The 19,969-nt window shown below is 43.3% G+C and overlaps 1 protein-coding gene across 1 annotated transcript in view; it reads right to left on the bottom strand.

The window, feature by feature from the left end:
• Nucleotides 1–7,351: 7,351 nt before the first annotated feature.
• The window catches only part of LOC122932477 (lipase member H-A-like), a 51,493-nt gene continuing 38,875 nt past the window's right edge, over nucleotides 7,352–19,969 (bottom strand). Inside the window, exons 8-10 of the mRNA XM_044286909.1 lie at nucleotides 17,480–17,591; nucleotides 8,404–8,577; nucleotides 7,352–7,908 (exon numbers count right to left, since the gene is read on the bottom strand). Of these exons, the coding sequence (XP_044142844.1) occupies nucleotides 7,788–7,908; nucleotides 8,404–8,577; nucleotides 17,480–17,591 (407 nt within the window). The 3' untranslated portion in view covers nucleotides 7,352–7,787. The remainder of the gene's footprint in view (nucleotides 7,909–8,403; nucleotides 8,578–17,479; nucleotides 17,592–19,969) is intronic.

Here is a 19,969-nt window from a genome sequence, read left to right as displayed (position 1 = left end):
GGTTTGCTGAGGTGTACACCCCTGATAAAAATGTCTGTGTAGATGAGTCCCTATTACTTTTCAAAGGGTGGATAAGATTCCGCCAGTACCTGCCTAACAAATGGGCAAGGTATGGCATTAAGATTTACAAACTTTGTGAGAGTAGTTCCGGATACACCCACAAGTTCCGCATTTACGAAGAAAAAGATCCCCGGTTAGAACCCCCAGAATTCTCCCCCCCCCCAATTCTAGGAGTTAGTGGGAGGATAGTGTGGGACTTACTGCACGCATTGCTGGATAAGGGTTACCTTACCACCTCTGTGTGGATAACTATTATACCAGCATACCCCTATTCAGGTCCCTAACTGCCAGAGGTACTGTGGCTTGCGGCACAGTGCACAAAACTCAGAGAGGCCTCCCTAGATTCCTGGTAGGGCAACCACTGAGAATGGGTGAAAGTAGGGCTCTCCTCCATGAGAACATCTTGTTGGTTAAGTAGAAGCACAAGAGGGGTGTCCTTGTACTGACCACCATTCACCCTTTTTACTGCACTTGTTCCTTTGCCAGCGGAGCTGCCTGATATATTTGTACTGCAAAAGTTGTGATTATTGTGTATGCCCGCTTTTCATTTTGTCTTTCAGGTTGCAGTTTCCAGCTGGGCGGGCCCCCTATGTTGCGCCGAGGATGGGCAACCTCAAAGCAGCGGGGTATGTAGTGTCCCACTAAGTAAATGTGGGCACTACACAAGGGTCAATATGGCCACGTTATTATTCACCTCCTGTGGAACATGGTCATTGTATTTTATATGATGTTTTTATGTGTTTTTCCTGTATCAGGCCTGTTAGGGGTAGTTCCTCCTCCTAGACAGTAGAGGGAGCTAGGGAACCCCTAGTATATATAGTTAGGCCCAGACAGGAAAGAGGCAGTGCAGTATAGTCCAGGAGGCTAGCGAGTGCAGTCTAGCCTGCCTGAGGGTCCTGAGCAAAGAAGCTTAGAAGTTGCCACCAGGGGAAGAGTTGCCTCCTGAGAAAAACCAAGTTCCCTTAAAGGTGCAGTGCAGAGCCAAGTGTATTCCCAGCTAAACAGAGAGCTGAAGAAGAGCAGAAGGATATTCTACAGCAAGGATATAAGGATATATATATATATATATATATATATATATATACACACCAGAGTTTTTCCTAACCAAGGATAAAGCCAGCAATAGGGCATACGGGCCTTGGGATAAAGACAGACAGGATTCTGAGGAAAGTGCAGCATGATCTGTAAGTGTTTAACCCTCTGAGTATCTTGCAAGAACATTGTGCCTGCCAATTGATGTAAAGCCTGCATGTTACTACCTCTTACATATGGAACTTTGACCAAAGACTGTATATAGTTAACTATTTCAGTAAACAGAAGTTTTGGTTCACTGCAACGTGTGTTCCTCCATTATTACTCCAATAAATCGGTGTGCCACTGTTATCGCCACTGGCGTCACGAATTTAAAGGGATCTTGCCACCGGCACATTAAAAAAACCTGCAACATCCAGGGCACCTCACCTACCATCAGGCCTGGTCCCTATACACAGAGAGTGCCCTAGAGGATCCCTGTGCCAGCCTCTCCATCACTGCTGTACGTCTGCCCAGGGTATATAAAAGACTGAGTACTACAACCACCCTTGGTTAGTAACTACCCCTGTGATCTCACCATTCGCCTCACCCTGCAGGGCTGCGTACTGCAGAATGGCCTAGTCACAGCCCAGATCTCAATCCAATAGAAAATCTGTGGTCAGACTTAAAGATTGCTGTTCACAAGCGCAAACATCCAACTTGAAGGAGCTGGAGCAGTCCTGCAAGGAGGAATGGGCAGAAATTCCAGTGGTAAGATGTGGCAAGCTCATAGAGACTTATCCAAAGCGACTTGGAGATGTGATTGCTGCAAAAGGTGGCTCTACAAAGTATTGACTTTAGGGGGGTGAATAGTTATGCACATTGACTTCTGTTATTTTGTCTTATTTGTTGTTTGCTTCACAATAATAATAAAAAATTAAAAAAACATCTTCAAAAGTTGTGGCCATGTTCTGTAAATTAAATGATGCACATCCTCCGACGATCCATGTTAATTCCAGGTTGTGAGGCACCAAAATACAAAAATAGTCAAGGGGGGTGAATACTTTTGCAAGGCACTGTATATACCTTGTACTGCTAGAGCAGTGATCAGAAACCTCCAGACTCCAGCTGTTTAGAATCTACAACTTCCAGAATGCTTCTTTTACTTCTATGAAAGTTAGAAGAGCAGCCCAGCATGTTTGCATGCTGGAAGTTGTAGTTTCACAGCAGCTGGAGTGCCGAAGTTTGCTAATCCCTGTGCTAGATGGTATACATACAGTGTACCGCTAAGAATCACATAGATCTCAACTTGGATTTCAGGTAACAGCAGAAGGTTGCAGCTTTAGCAGCCTGATTCGCCAGTATGTTGACCATTTACACCGGTCCATTCTCTAGCAGTATACTGTATATACACTGGAGCGTTCTCTAGCAGTACACTGCATATACACCTGTCCATTCTATAGCAGTATGCCCACCATTGGCGTAGGAAATTCCAGCCTTAGGCCGAATGCACACGGCCGTTTTTCACGGCCGTGAGCTGTCCGTTGAACCGCGGGCTGGATTCCTGCTGAGAGCAGGAGCGCACGGCGTCATTGGTTGCTATGACGCTGTGCGCTCCCTGCTGCAGCTGCAATACAGTAATACACTGGTATGATCTATACCAGTGTATTACTGTACTGTGGCGGCAGCAGGGAGCGCACAGCGTCATAGCAACCAATGACGCCGTGCGCTCCTGCTCTCAGCAGGAATCCAGCCCGCGGTTCCACAGACAGCTCACGGCCGTGAAACATGGCCGTGTGCATTTGGCCTTAATATAATCTTCTCTATGATGTTTTGGATTTATATTTTTTGTAGCGTGCTTATGGGGGAGTTGGAAGGAATAGCTGATGGCATAGGGAGTGCTTTACCATAAAGTTATCTAAATTTGATGGCTATTGATGGAGGGGAGCACAAAAGTATCCAGGGCAGCATGAACTCTATATACGGCCCTGCTACATCATCACATCAGCAATTGAAGCAGTGTGTCACATAAATTTTTCTACATTTATTATCACAATTACAATTATCCAAATACAGTGATGATCAGTGATAATACATTCATGCTCTTTTACAAATAATTATATAAAAATAAACCTGTACATAAAAATACCATTTTAATAATTGTTCACAAAAAAAAGAAAGACAAATCTATAACGTCCTCCATGCTGCTACTATTGTTTCTATGTACAAACCGGATTCCCAAAAAGTTGGGACACTAAACAAATTGTGAATAAAAACTGAATGCAATGATGTGGAGATGGCAAATGTCAATATTTTATTTGTAATAGAACGTAGATGACAGATCAAACGTTTAATCCGAGTAAATGTATCATTTTAAAGAAAAAATACGTTGATTCAAATTTTCACGGTGTCAACAAATCCCAAAAAAGTTGGGACAAGTAGCAATAAGAGGCTGGAAAAAGTAAATTTGAGCATAACGAAGAGCTGGAAGACCAATTAACACTAATTAGGTCAATTGGCAACATGATTGGGTATAAAAAGAGCTTCTCAGAGTGGCAGTGTCTCTCAGAAGCCAAGATGGGTAGAGGATCACCAATTCCCACAATGTTGCGCAGAAAGATAGTGGAGCAATATCAGAAAGGTGTTACCTAGCGAAACATTGCAAAGACTTTGCATCTATCATCATCAACTGTGCATAACATCATCCGAAGATTCAGAGAATCTGGAACAATCTCTGTGCGTAAGGGTCAAGGCCGTAAAACCATACTGGATGCCCGTGATCTCCGGGCCCTTAAACGACACTGCACCACAAACAGGAATGCTACTGTAAAGGAAATCACAGAATGGGCTCAGGAATACTTCCAGAAACCATTGTCAGTGAACACAATCCACCGTGCCATCCGCCATTGCCAGCTGAAACTCTACAGTGCAAAGAAGAAGCCATTTCTAAGCAAGATCCACAAGCTCAGGCGTTTTCACTGGGCCAGGGATCATTTAAAATGGAGTGTGGCAAAATGGAAGACTGTTCTGTGGTCAGACGAGTCACGATTCGAAGTTCTTTTTGGAAATCTGGGACGCCATGTCATCCGGACCAAAGAGGACAAGGACAACCCAAGTTGTTATCAACGCTCAGTTCAGAAGCCTGCATCTCTGATGGTATGGGGTTGCATGAGTGCGTGTGGCATGGGCAGCTTGCATGTCTGGAAAGGCACCATCAATGCAGAAAAATATATTCAGGTTCTAGAACAACATATGCTCCCATCCAGACGTCATCTCTTTCAGGGAAGACCCTGCATTTTTCAACAAGATAATGCCAGACCACATTCTGCATCAATCACAACATCATGGCTGCGTAGGAGAAGGATCCGGGTACTGAAATGGCCAGTCTGCAGTCCAGATCTTTCACCTATAGAGAACATTTGGCGCATCATAAAGAGGAAGGTGCAACAAAGAAGGCCCAAGACGATTGAACAGTTAAAGGCCTGTATTAGACAAGAATGGGAGAGCATTCCTATTTCTAAACTTGAGAAACTGGTCTCCTCTGTTGAGTGTTGTAAGAAGAAGGGGAGATGCCACACAGTGGTGAAAATGGCCTTGTCCCAACTTTTTGGGGATTTGTTGACACCATAAAATTCTGATTCAACATATTTTTCCCTTAAAATGGTACATTTTCTCAGTTTAAACTTTTGTTCCGTGATTTATGTTCTATTCTGAATAAAATATTAGAAGTTGGCACCTCCACATCATTGCATTCAGTTTTTATTCACGAGTTGTATAGTGTCCCAACTTTTTTGGAATCCGGTTTGTATGTGATAGACAGATAGGATAGCAGGATCTCTACTTCTTCTCTGAGCAGTGTATAGGAGACATAAAAGCAGCTAGTCTACACCTACTTGTTCAGAGAAAACTAAGAATTAGAGATCGAGACTACAGAGGGGGAAACCTGGTGATAATTGCCAGATACAAGTCATATAACGGCCAGATATTGTTGAAACTCATTGACACACATGCTTTGTGTAAAAAGTCACCTGAAATGAGAGGTGTGTGTTAAGTTGTAGTTTTGCTATTACAGTATTTCACTGTAGCAGAATTATCTGCAGTGTTAGTGAATGGAGTGGTGGTGGCATTGGAAAGTGCAGTGTCCCATTAGTGGCTTCATGTAACACATGTTAACTGCAGCCAGACCTCAATTCTACAGAAGTTGTCCTAAGCCTCCTTTGATGTGTATAGGTCAGATTTTCCTTTTTCTAACAGCTTCATAGTAAGAAAGAAGAGAGAAACTCTAAAGAGTAAAACTACAACTTCCACCATGCCCTGCTAAAGGCTGTATGGGCATACTGGGAGTTGTAGTTTTGCAACAACTGGAAGGCCGCAGGCTGGGCATCCCTGGAGGAGAGGATAAAAACAAGATTAACAGATGCATCCATCGGATCTGCATTAGGCTGTCTACACCCTCCACAAACCCTATGAGTTTCATCACTAGTTTGATTTGAGTATTTGGGGGCTAAAGCGGCAATATCAAAATAAAAAAATTCAAATTGACAATGCAGTTAGTTCATGGTAATGCTCTGACAACATAAGCGCAACTGCAGTCAGTGACACGTACACCAGAGCTTTTAAGATACGGCCACACAGAGAAAAAACACTGCAATATCAATTTTTCACAGCAGAATACTGTATTATGTTAAAAAATTACAGTGTTCAAAGTTAAATTCAAGCACTGCATAAAATTTCTGTAATGAAATTTGCACCTACAATAACTTGACTTGCAATAGAATCCACAGCATGTCAATTAAAGTTGCGGGTTTTTGCCCAAAACGCCTTCCCACATGGCAATTTTCTAAATACAGTGATGATATTTTACAAAAATATATAAAAAAATAAAAAAAGTTTGTACAGAAAACACAGTTTTAACTTTTTCTTCAAAATAAACAAAACAAAACATATACACATACGATATACATTCATGAAATGAAATGCAGAGGTAGACACCATACAAACAATTCTCAATATCCTGTGTCTGGGTAACTGGCTGAAAAAAAAAAAAATAGTTTGTGGGGAGAAAAAAAAAAAAAAAAAAAAAAAAAAAAGAGATATATATATATATATATATATACACACACATACACACACACACACACACTCACCTAAAGAATTATTAGGAACACCATACTAATACGGTGTTGGACCCCCTTTTGCCTTCAGAACTGCCTTAATTCTACGTGGCATTGATTCAACAAGGTGCTGATAGCATTCTTTAGAAATGTTGGCCCATATTGATAGGATAGCATCTTGCAATTGATGGAGATTTGAGGGATGCACATCCAGGGCACGAAGCTCCCGTTCCACTACATCCCAAAGATGCTTTATTGGGTTGAGATCTGGTGACTGTGGGGGCCATTTTAGTAGAGTGAACTCATTGTCATGTTCAAGAAACCAATTTGAAATGATTCGAGCTTTGTGACATGGTGCATTATCCTGCTGGAAGTAGCCATCAGAGGATGGGTACATGGTGGTCATGAAGGGATGGACATGGTCAGAAACAATGCTCAGGTAGCCCGTGGCATTTAAACAATGGCCAATTGGCACTAAGGGGCCTAAAGTGTGCCCAGAAAACATCCCCCACACCATTACACCACCACCACCAGCCTGCACAGTGGTAACAAGGCATGATGGATACATGTTCTCATTCTGTTTACGCCAAATTCGGACTCTACCTTTTGAATGTCTCAACAGAAATCGAGACTCATCAGACCAGGCAACACTTTTCCAGTCTTCAACAGTCCAATTTTGGTGAGCTCGTGCAAATTGTAGCCTCTTTTTCCTATTTGTAGTGGAGATGAGTGGTACCCGGTGGGGTCTTCTGCTGTTGTAGCCCATCCGCCTCAAGGTTGTGCATGTTGTGGCTTCACGCTTGTTTGTTCGGTGCCGCCAAAAAAAAAAAAAAAAATATATATATATATATAGATATAGATATAGATATATAGATATATATATATCTCAAGAAATAAAAAGATTGGGGCAGCACTGCTGTATATCAAGTGTAGACGGAGTGCCAGCGGCTGAGAAGGCGATCCCCCTTCAGATAATAAGCAGGAAAAAATTCCACGGCACCTCCAAGGCGTAAAATAAATTCAGGCTTTATTCACCAGACACGCGACGTTTTGATCCGCTCCCTGGGATCTTTCTCAAGCAGTGACTTGAGAAAGATCCCAGGGAGCTGATCGAAACGTCGCGTGTCTGGTGAATAAAGCCTGAATTTATTTTATGCCTTGGAGGTGCTGTGGAATTTTTTCCTGATTATAGATAGAGATATAGATATAGATATAGATAGAGAGGCATAGAGATAGAATCTGCACTGAAAGCAAAATTAATAAACTCCAATTAACTTATTCATATTAAAAATAGAATATTTGCTGAAATAGTTTAGTTTTCTATATTATAAAAATCACATAATTTTCACATTATTTATACAAATTAACAATATAGAAAAATGACTAAATCCATGCCATTCCTGCAGTCTCAAAAGCACTAGTGTCCTTGAAAATATCCAAGCCTTCATAAAGGAATGCATTATTTCGGGGTAAGGCTAGTGTTGCATCCCGGTGCTCAATACAACGGCTGATTCCATCTTCCTTTTAACGATGGTCAATACTGTCATAAAGTGCATTCACCATCTTGGGTAGAAGGGGGGGGACAATATTGTCTCATTCAGATCATTCACCTCCATTTGCTCCACAATAGGAGGAAAAAATATTGGAGTTTTCACATGGAACAGGCATGAAATCTATTTCAACATTTTCAGGAAGGACGAAGTCATAGCGGCAGAGTATTTCCCTGGAAAAATTAAATCAAATGGGTTACTCCTGATCTACTTGTTCATGCTCCACCTGTACATAATACTGTTCACCCCCCCCCCCCCAGCCTGTTTCCTGCGCTCCTGTCTCTTAGCTCATCACGATGAGTAAAGTGTCCTCCTGCTTTTATGGAGAGATAATAAATCTTCCTTCTCAAACCATGTGACCCAAGAGGGAGCACAACCATATGTTATTGAAGAGACTCTGTTCATGTTTACCTAATAGCTTGTATTTTTTTCTTGTATCAAAAATTTATATATATATCTTTTTGGTAATGAAAAGTCTAACTGATCATACTGCTAAACCTGAACTGCTTTCATCGGTGTGCCTTATCTTCCTTTTTTCACATAACACTGGATACATTTTAATGAAGCAATAAACTTGCCCTGAAAATATCTAATCATGTTAGCCAGTATGACGTTCCCTACACATTGGTCATTCACCTGGTTACCATAGTACGTTACTGATACTTTACCTGTCAGGATGCAAAGAAGATCTCAGTCTCATCCTCATAACTCGCAGTTTGTGTTTTGGTCCAATGAAGGAACCGGTGGTAAACATTAAAGAAACTTTTGAAATCTCTTCAAACTCATTATCAAACTTGGCCAGTAAGGTAACTTCTTTATTTTGTTCATATGTGATAGCATCTCTGGAGAAAAGAAATAAACATAATAAAGGTTAATGCACTCAAATGTGACCATGGCATCCTAGAGGTAAAAAGCCCAGAAGCACACTTCCCGAGCTGGAACGCCTTCCCCTCGCTGAGATGGGAGAAGGCGTTCCTTAGTAGTAACAGGCCGCAGCCTGTATAAGGTGTCAGCACTGCATTGAAATATACAGATTTATATATATAGTGGCGTTTCCCCAGGTTCCAGTCCGGGACTTAGGGCATGCTCCTGTCCAGGGATCCTATTTAATCCTGCTACTGGATCTTGGGTGTGTCTCACTCTGGAGAGTCTGTGTGCAGCAGAGGCCTGGGAAGGCTCTGTTCAAGTGGGCTCAGCCTAGCTGGCTGAGGGGCCACGGGGCTAGGTGTTAGCCTGAACTTTGGGGGACTCCGCGATGTGTTGTAATAGACGGTCGCTAGGCCAGAGTCAGGAGGACTTCTGGGCCACAATCCCCCAAAAGGTACTGGACTTTGTTACAGCCTGGAAGTGCTGGATTGTTAGGCTGGGAAAAGCCGCATGTTCTTCCTGTGTGTAAATGGGGCTTTCAGTGAGGTAGGGAGTCTTCATGTTTAGTTAGAGCCCAGCCGGGCAGGTGTTTTATTTGTATTGTTTGTTTTGGTTTTGCTGAGGTGCCAAATAAAAGCAATGTTTGGCCCCTAACCCTGTGGTCGATGAAGATCATTGTGAGAATGACCCCCGAATAAGAGGCGATCCCTTACTTATATATATATATATATATATTTATTAGCAGAAGGACCCGGCTTCGCACGGGTGTATTTCATCTACGGATGTAGCAGGGTTAACACACATGCTTTGAGACATGTTATCTAAACTAAATGCGTTAAGCAATTGCTTTTCAATGGCTTTTGTTTCAAGATAACGCGATAAGTTAAGAAATTTGAGTGAGTTAAGAGTGTGTATGTTACCCCTGCTACATCTGTTTTTCATTTTATGCTTCAGTGTGTCGTAAAAAGATATCAACCGTTTCCCCCATAAAAGTGACCTCTACAGTACCTGCCCCTTTAACATTGACCTCCACAGTGCCTGCTCCTTTAACATTGACCCCCACAGTGGCTGCGCAGCGGGCGGTGATTGGAACAAGGTGCCTGCTCAAATCATTGAGCAGGCACCCTGGGACAATGCGTGGGGGGGGTCCCGTGTCAATTCAGACCTGCAGTTTGCAGCTTTTACGGGAGTTGCGGCGGGCGGTCGGAGGTGCCATCGGGCCCCCGTGCGGCTGTAATGGGGACCCGATGGCATGGAAGGCAGCGCAATGCCTTACTTAGGCATCAGCGCTGCCTTCCAGTGAAGAGCCTGTGAGATACAGCCCCCTGAGTCTTACAGGCAGGAAGCTGTATGAGGAATACACACTGTATTACTCATACAGCCAATGCATTCCAATACAGAAGTATTGGAATGCATTGTAAAGGGGATTAGACTCCCAAAAGTTAAAGTCCCAAAGTGGGACAAAAAATAAAGTTAAAAAAAGTTAAAAAAATAAAGTTTTCCCCCCCAAAATTTTTTAAGTTTCAAGTAAAAATTGGTAAAAAATTGAGGAAAAAAAAAAAGTTTACATATTAGGTATCGCTGCGTCAGTATCGACCGGCTCTATTACATATCACATGACCTAACACCTGAGATGAACACTGTAAAAAAATAAAAACTGTGCTAAATAAACAATTTTTTTGTCACCTTACATCACAAAAAGTACAACACAGCAAGCTATCAAAAAGGCGTATACCCACCAAAATAGTACCAATCTAACAGTCACCTCATCCTGCAAAAAATGAGCCCCTACCTAAGACAATCGCCCAAAAAATAAAAAAAAACTATGGCTCAGAATATGGAGACACTAAAACATCATTTTTTTTGTTTTAAAAAAGCTGTTATTGTGTAAAAGTAAATAAAAAAAGGATACCATATTAGGTATCGCCGCATCCGTAATAACATACTCTAAAAAAATAATCACGTGACCTAACCCCTCAGGTGAATACCGTAAAAAAAAAAAGCTATTTTTTGTCACCTTACATCACAAAAAGTGTAATAGCAAGCGTTCAAAAATTAATACGCACCCCAAAATAGTGCCAATCAAACCGTCATCTCATCCCGCAAAAATCATACCCTACCCAAGGAAATCGCCCAAAAACTGAAAAAACTATGGCTCGCAGACTATGGAGACACTAAAACATGATTTTTTTTTGTTCAAAAATGAAATCAGTGTAAAACTTAAATAAATAGAAAAAATTGTATACATATTAGGTATCGCCGCGTCCGTGACAACCTGCTCTATAAAAATACCACATGATCTAAGCTGTCAAAAGAATGTTGTAAATAACAAAAATAAATAAAAGCGGTGCCAAAACAGCTATTTCTTGTTACCTTGCTTCACAAAAAGTGTAATATAGAGCAACCAAAAATCATATGTACCCTAAACTAGAACCAACAAAACTGCCACCCTATCCTGTAGTTTCTAAAATGGGGTCCATTTTTTGGAGTTTCTACTCTAGGGGTGCATCAGGGGGGCTTCAAATGGTACATGGTGTCAAAAAACCAGTCCAGCAAAATCTGCCTTCCAAAAACCGGATGGCATTTCTTTCCTTCTGTGCACTGCCATGTCCCCGTACAGCAGTTTACGACCACATATGGGGCGTTTCTGTAAACTATAGAATCAGGACCATAAATATTGAGTTTTGTTTGGCTGTTAACCCTTGCTTTGTAAATGGGAAAAAATTATTAAAATGGAAAATCTGCCAAAAAAGTGAAATTTTTTAATTGTATCTCTATTTTCCATTAATTCTTGTGGAACACCTAAAGGGTTAACAAAGTTTATTAAATCTGGTCCTTTAAAAAGTGGGTTTTTGAAAATTTCAAGATTTACTTCTAAACTTCTAAGCCTTGTAACATCCCCAAAAAATAAAATGTCATTCCCAAAATGATCCAAACAGGAAGTAGACATATGGGGAATGTAAAGTAATAACTATTTTTGTAGGTTTTACTATGTATTATAGAAGTAGAGAAAATGAAACTTAAAAATTTGCAAATTCTTCAAAATTTTGGGATTTTGTTTATAAATATATATGAGTTTTTTTTTTACTCCATTTTACCAGTGTCCTGAAGTACAATATGTGACGAAAAAACAAAATCTCAGAATGGGCTGGATAAGTCAAAGCGTTTTAAAGTCATCACCACATAAAGTGACACTGTCCAGATTTGCAAAAAATGGTCTGGTCCTTAAAGGAAAAATGAGCGCGGTCTCTAAGGGGTTAACAGTGACTGCCCCTTTAACAGTGACTTTCACAGTGACCACTCCTTTAACAGGGACCTTCATAGCGCCCGCCCCTTTAATAACAGTGACCTCCACATTGCTCACCCATTTAATAATAGTGACCTCCACAGTGCCTGTCCCTTTAAGCCAGGCATGTCCAAACTGCGGCCCTCCAGCTGTTGCAAAACTACAACTCCCAGCATGCCTGGATAGCTTACAGCTATTATGGCATGCTGGGAGTTGTAGTTTTGCAACAGCTGGAGGGCCGCAGTTTGGACATGCCTGCTTTAAGCAGTAAAGAAAAATGGCTGGGTTGTTATGGAATCCTGGAGTAAAACTGTGTTTATAGCAGTTGGGATTTAAAGAGAAAGACTTGCAGGCTTGTATTGGCTAATGTGGGTAATTTTTTTGAAATATCTCAGGAACGGTACGTCCTAGAGAGCTTAGACCTGGCCTAAAACCTTCCCGGACACCTGATGTATCTGTGTGCCAAATTTGGTGAAGCTCGGTCCAGTCGTTTGGTCGCGCATAAAGAACGTCCAGACCGACATCTAGACAGACTGGGAAAGCCGCATCTCATCACAGGTGTGAACTGTGCTACACTTTAGGTGAGTCAGGGAAACCTATGTGTTTAGTTAGGGCCCAGACGGGCAAGGTATTTTATTTTGGCTTTGTGTGTTTTTGCTTTATGCCGTGTGCCACAATAAAGCACAGTTTGGCCCCTAAATCCTGGTGTCTGTGAAGAAGTGTGTGTTTGCAACCCCTGGAAAAGAGCTAATCCCCTACATTTGGTGTCGGATGCGGGCAAGCGTCCCTGCTGAAAGGAGATAACTGGTTGCTAGGGGCAACGGCAAGAGCAGGTGCTGCTGAATTCTGCTATGTTGCAAAGGAAATTGCTGTGTGGATTTAAAGGGCCAGCAGCCCTGGGAAAGAAACTTTAATGTCTGCAATGCAAAAGAGACTGTGAATGCTGAAATTGTCTCTTGAGAGTGAGACACCTGGAGGCCGGCTCTCTGTTAGTGGACTTGTTGCTGAAAATTTTTCTGGTGCCTGGGCTGTCTGTTGCTATGGGGTGGATGGAGGATCTCACCGAGCAGCTGAGGCAGGCCAATCTGGAGGCGCAGCTGCAGCTAGCCCTGAATAGAGGGTCCTTAACGCTGTATGGACCCTGCACAAAGTTCCAAGAGGTCGGCAGTGTGCTGGGAACGACGGAGAAAAAGCAAAGATATGCCGTTGCCAAGGGCAACCGTCGGGAAGAAAAGGAGGTGGAGAGTGGTGCAGCTCTCAGGAGATCCTATGTTTCCTGCACGTGTGCGCAAAGTCCTAAAGGGTGCAGATGGAGTGACTGTCTGGAGAATGGCTGGAGTCAAGGCCAAGGCGTTTCCCGTGGCAACTACTGTATTAAGGAGAAGGGTGATGACCGTGCTGGAGATATTCCTGGACTCCCCTCATCTCCCGTGAGTGCCGAATCCGTGACGACAATCGGTAAGATCGTTCCGATTATCCCGTGTGTAACAGACCCAGTGACATTGAGCAGACGGCAGTTGCCACCCGCTGGGTCGGTGGGTGATATGTCACCGAGGCTAGAAACTGTCTCAAAAGTGTGTGACCATATGAAAAGTAATATAATGCTTAGTGTACGGGACAGTCATGCGGTTAATAAGAACTGTCAGATGGTTCTCACTGAGTGTGAGACTGCGGTGAGAACTGGGACTTATGGACTTGCTGGGAGAACTACCCTCACGCATGAAGGACTGTTGGGCCATGATTTCCCGTTGTTCCGTGACTTGTGGGGAAGTGGAAACACTTCTGCAGTCAGTGATGAAACTCCTGCAGAACTGGTACCTAATCCTTTAAGTGAAGTGACCATTAGAGACAATGGTGCCGATAAGGTGCAAGGTGATTGTGCCAGGTTGGCGGAAATGCATAATGAAAGTGGGATGTCATGTGAAATATCTGATGTTGATAACATACCTTTTCCGTTGCAGGCTGTGGTCAGGGGAGAAGCGCCCCCTGGTGGTAAAAATGTAAATGATGATGAAGCTTTATTTTCTTCATCTGCTATTATTCATGAAGAACTTTATGACTTGATCAGGAGGTTTGAAGAATTGCATATAAGTAATGTGAACCAGGCACCTGAAAGAGAGCCTGAGCAAGTGCAGGTGGTTCTCACTGAGGGGGAGTCTCCAGTGAGAACTGGGTATTGTGGACCTGATGTTACAAATATGTTCTTATATGAGGTGATGTTGGGTTGTGATAACGTTTCGTTGTTATGGGGCAAGGTAGACACATCTGCAGATAGTGACGAAACTCCTGCAGAACCTGTACTTGCCCGTGTAAATGAAGGCCTAAGGGAGCTGCACATTGACTGCCATGGGGAAAGAATACTGCCTATTGAAAACCATGGTGCTGATAAGAAACATGTGAATGATGCAGAAGTGCAGATAGATGTTGTGAGCACTGAGTGGAGCAATCCTACTCTGGTGAACATGCAAGAAAGGGTAGCAGTCCTAGAGGGAGTATCACAAGTACCAGAGGTGGACATGCAGTCTCCACAGTGTTTTATGGTCCATAAAGTAATGTCCCAGGTAGGGATTAACTCGGCAGTGCCCCTAGAAGTCAGCATTTATAATGACACCAGTGACATAGGCGATATATGCGCTGTGGCCATTAGCAACTCCGAGAAGGAAGCTACCAAGTCAAGGTATTGCAAAATTCAGGTAGTCACTAGTAAAGACCAGACGACAGTTATACCTGACGTGACGAGAGCTGAGTGGGGAGATGGCAGCCTAGTGTCTGAGACCCATACCCAGGCAGGGGTAGATGACCTGACGCGTCAGTACAGCTGCAATCCTGAAGATTTTTCTCTCTCCACACAGTCCCTAGATATGATAGAGAAGGGACTAGATGTCTTCACAGAGTCACCGAAGAAGACTGCAGTAGATACAAACAAAGTGCTTAAAGAGACCCTGCGTGGAACCCCCACAGGGTGGCCAAAAGAGAATGGTGATATTCCTACATCGGCTGCAGCAGAGCCAAGTGAAGAGCATCTGGAACAGGAGACACTCTCCTTGGCTCGATCCCTTGAAGAAGTGCTTGAGGAGCGAGATAAATGTGAGAGGCTGAACAGACAACTCACAGCAGGGATGGAAGATCTCATGAGCTCAAAGGATGATGTCAGGAAGAACGTCTATGAGTTGAAGAAGTCTAAGCCAGAGCCTGTTAAGAATGGGTCTGGAGATGGTGGCGCCGTGGTGCCGACCGAGGTGGAGAAGATGGAAAATCTTTCTGTTCACCCAACTGATGGTGCTGATGTGCATGCAGAGGCCAAGAGACTCGTGGCAATAAGTAGCCAGGACCTGGTCATGAAAGATGTTCCCTCTGCCGTCAGTGCCTTACAGAAAGCCAGCGGTCTGCTGGAGAAGAAATACCAGGAAACAGACGATCAGCATACAGATGGTGTCTACTACTGTGATATGGCTCCACTAGAGCTTAAGCGATTGGGGAACAATATCCTGAGTGAACCTCTAGAGGGTTTGCCAGAGGGCAACGAGTCTGGTGAAGATCCTGATGTCCCCAGTGCCTCCAACCTTGATGAGAAGGAGGAGGCGTTAAGAAGGCAAGGATATGAGGCCAAGTCCGTGAAGGATGAAAAGGATAATAAAGTAAATGGAAACTCCAAAGAAGCTAAGGCAGAGGTCTTAAAATGGGAGAAAACCTTGGATGTCCCAGAGACCAAGGTTAGGGCGGAAAGAGCGACTGTTGAAGTGGGAAAAGCCACTGAAGACGCAGAAGACTCTGAAGTTGGCTCCAAACCTGAAGAAACCCCTACTGAGAATAATGGTAAAGGGGTCCAGATATGTGGAAAAGGAGCGAGACATAAGAAACCTGCTCTGCAGAAGGAGCCCCGCAAGGCAAAAGAGAAGGGGTCTGGACACGACCATGACTGGGACCAGTTCAGTCAAGAGTTGCCGCAGTCCAAGAAAGGACGTGAGGGGCCTGTGCAGAAGCCAGGAAATATAAAAAGACAGTACCTGCTCATGAGAGGGGCAAGAAAATCCCAGAGGCCTTGTCAGCTCAGTAATAAACTCATGAGTGTGACAAACCAAGCGCTGATGGCATGGGTCTGGCAAAATAAAGGGAAGCCTCTGACGCGGACCACATCTTCCAGGGGGAAGGTTGAGCCAGGCGATGGCAAGAAAATGCGGATGCCCTGTCACGAGCATCCAGTTGGTACATGTGTTCACCCCCACAGGTTTGAACAGAGGGGGGGGATATGTTGCAATGTGAACATTGAAGTGTTTTCCCCAGGCTCCGGTCCGGGACTTAGGGCATGCTCATGTCCAGGGAGCCTATTTAATCCTGCTACTTGTTCTTGGGTGTGTCTCACTCTGTGTCTCACTCTGGAGAGTGTGCAGACAGAGGCCTGGTGAGGCTCTGTCAGTGTGGTCTCAGATAAGCCAGGCTGAGGGGCCACGAGGCTATGCAATAGCCTGGACTTTGGGGGGACTTGCACACAGAAGGCTGGAGTGGCTCTGTGTGGTCTGAGCCAGAAGGGCTGAGAGACCACGATTCCCCAAGAGACACTGGTGTGGGAGCAGCCTGGAGGCTGCTGAAGGTTGGGCTGGGAAAGCCGCATCTCATCACAGGTGTGAACTGTGCTACGCTTTAGGTGAGTCAGGGAAACCTATGTGTTTAGTTAGGGCCCAGACGGGCAAGGTATTTTATTTTGGCTTTGTGTGTTTTTGCTTTATGCCGTGTGCCACAATAAAGCACAGTTTGGCCCCTAAATCCTGGTGTCTGTGAAGAAGTGTGTGTTTGCAATCCCTGGAAAAGAGCTAATCCCCTACAATAAATTATATATATATATACACACACTAAAATATTGAAAACCTGAAAAATTTGTATGTACCCTTAAACTTAAAAATTTGGTTAGACATCTTTAAGACTTGAGCAATACTAAAATAAATTGCAAAGCACAGTCTACAGTCTGATTTTAATTAGTATAGCTATAAAGCTGTAGCCTACTCTCACTGTATGTATTGGAGGCCATTTGGCACCAGGTAGGGTGGAATACAGAGTGGGCTCAGCATGCTAGTGGAACCTGCATTCCTTGATCAAAATGGAGGCCGGCACCAAAGGGGTATTATATAGTGTGGGTTCAGCATGCATGAGGAGCCTGCATCCCCTGAATATAATGGAGGCCATTTGGCACCATAAGAGGCATAATATAATGTGGGCACGGCATGCATGTGGAACCTGCATTCCCTGAATGTAATGGAGGCCAGTATGGCACCAGTTAATGTGGTATTTAGTGTTAGGTTCCCATATTACTGAGATCGCCTTGACGTTTAGCAGACGGCCCCAAATAATTTTGTACAAAATGATTTGCCAAGCATCTCAAATTTATTAGCGTAGCATTTGAACCAGAATACTTTCTATTACTTTGGCATTATTGTACTTTATTTGGTTTGCAGAGTGCTGTTGCATTGTACATTTTTTTTGCCTTTCTGCTTTAAGCCATGGCAACGTGCACCTGCGCACTGGATGTGCTGACTGACCCCCAATTTTTCGTCACAGAATTGCTGTCACATGTAGCAATGATTTGTACTACTTACTGGTTAAGCTTTGATTCTGTAACATTTCCCGATGTAGACTCAAGCTTGATGGTGATGTATCCACTATGTGGTTCAGCATTTAATGTGATGAATTCCAAGAAATAATGAAATACTGAAAGAAAAATAAATTCCCCATCATTGACCTAGCCAACATGCAATAGAATCTAGACCTGGGAATTAAGACGATGGCAGTGGCCATGGTTGGTCTTTAAAGAAATATTTTCTGGTCTAAAAGGACTCCCTATACCAACTTGTCTCCCTAAAGACTAACTTTATGCAAGCTCCAGAATCACCTCTACTGAGATGCAGCCACTCTTCGGCACCTTGTATAAACATAGCCCTAAAAATGTCAAGCGAACGGGATTAGCTGTAGTACAAAGCAAAATGACTGCTCCTATGTGAGGCTAGTTTCAGACTAGAACTTGCCTTATCTTTATGTATTCCGGCATTACTGGAAGCTTAAACATCGCTGTCCAGCAGTGGTTTTCTTCTGGCCGATTATCGCATATTTGCTGGATTGTGAATGGATCTCCGCTGGTCCTCATTACAGTTAATGGGGCTTGAAGGCTTCGGGCAATGCCGGAATGACGTGAGATTCGTCAAGCGCTAGTAGGAGACTAGCCTTACGTAGGAGCAGTCATTTTGCTTTGTACTACAGCTAATCCTAGTCACTTAATGTTTTTAGGGCTATGTTTATATGAGGCGTTGAACAGCCTACCGGATCCTAAATGCTGGTGTGAAACTAGCCTAATCAAAAGGATATATTGAGCTTGCATGAGAGCTATGGTCCCTTTATGATGATGACTGGGGAAGAAGGAAGGGGGGGGTCTTATTGGACGAACCCCCAGTAATCAAATCTACAGATAGCCAAACATTGTCCAAGAACACCATTTTGCTCATCCTGATGTGTACGTTATTTTCTTCTGGTGCTAAGAGGAGGGGAGGGGTAGTTGTGCAACTGACAGGACTGGTAGTAGTTCACGGTGGCTGTCCAAACTCCAACATTTCCTGGGGCCGTACAGTGAATGGAGAGTGCATCTTTTCTTCCCTAGGGTCACACTTTTAGGGGCTCTTGACTGGTGTTTTCTGGGGAGCCCTTGATTTTAGGTGGATGGGTGCAAGGCAGGAGGGCAGAGGTAGGTAGGGCCCAGCAGATTAATGCAATGACCACATCCGTTTGGTTGCAATAAATAGCTCTATTGACTTAATAGATAATGGGAGTTGCAGTACATATAGCAGCAATAGGCACAGTTCTGAGATGTATTACAGAGTAGAATCTTCCCAATAGCTGTGCATCAGCAGTAACAATGCTGGTAGTAGTCTTCCTTGAGTCTCACTGTAAGTTCACTTTGCAATATTCCCAAATAAGCACAGGAATGCAATTCCATTCTTAACTCTTTCTACAATTCCCAAGCTGTGAGGTGGAGATCTTAGATCCAGGTGGCCAGTCTATCTCAAAGTGTGGCGGACGCCAAAGCAATATTCCACAAGATAGAGTAGACTGCCCGACATACCGATAAAAAGTACCCATAGTACTGCCAGGTGGTTGAATCAGACTGCATGCATTTTATTAGAGGTTGCTGGCCCTTTACATGATGAATGCATTATTTTATTTTTTTGCCTTTCCATTACTTTCCATTCTGTGAAACCTATAATATATATTTCCACAATGAAGACTGAGGGGGAATTTAGTATAGAATTTGTTTCTAAAACAGTAAGCATGAGCACGAGTCATTGCAGGTTGGTCTCCCCCGGGCTTTCGGACAGTGCTTTGAGGAAATTCAGACACTTGCACAGAAATCAGTTACTTCCCTCCTTATCTTAGTCACGTATTACTCCCTTCCATCAGCCCCTTGTCCTCCTGTCTATAGGCTGGAAAGGAGGCAGAGGAAGGACAGAAAGGCAAATCATACACATGAAATATCTGACCCAATCTATCTCTCCCAATCCTCCCATACACATGCATGCTGTCAATCAAATGAAGTGTGCATGTGTTGTGAATGGAGAGAGGGGAAGAAGCTCATGTCCGACTCCTCTGGCACCTCGTATAAACATGGCACCCAAGAACAATAACATCGGGCAATTGAAATCCAACTGCACAACCTTATCTCCTTTGACAACTGCCACTGGAGGAGAGGCAGGAGGCCCCCATACGATGGTTGGGGGTCCCGCCAAAATTGGCGGGTTTGAAAGACATTTTTCTAATGTGCCATCTTAATACATTGTTGCTGGATAAGACTACACAGGTTTTTTTTGTAGTCTGTAACCATGAGGACATTTTGGCCTGTATAAGAACTGAAGACACAAAACGGCTTAATTCTTTTAAAAAATTAAAGCTATTTAAAAGTTTATTTTTTATTTTAGAGGAGATGGAGAAAGCTTCAAGATTCTACAAATCCTTAAGTGGCGCTCAATGAAAAGAAAAGTCTATAATATAGCGTCTGTTTGTTTATCTTCTTTGAGCATATCTAGAGCTAGAAAAAGGGTTTA

This window comes from Bufo gargarizans, chromosome 3, assembly GCF_014858855.1.
Source record: "Bufo gargarizans isolate SCDJY-AF-19 chromosome 3, ASM1485885v1, whole genome shotgun sequence".
NCBI classification, from domain to species: domain Eukaryota; kingdom Metazoa; phylum Chordata; class Amphibia; order Anura; family Bufonidae; genus Bufo; species Bufo gargarizans.
The sequence above is the reverse complement of the archived record's forward strand: the minus strand, read 5'-3'. Positions and strand labels throughout refer to the sequence as shown.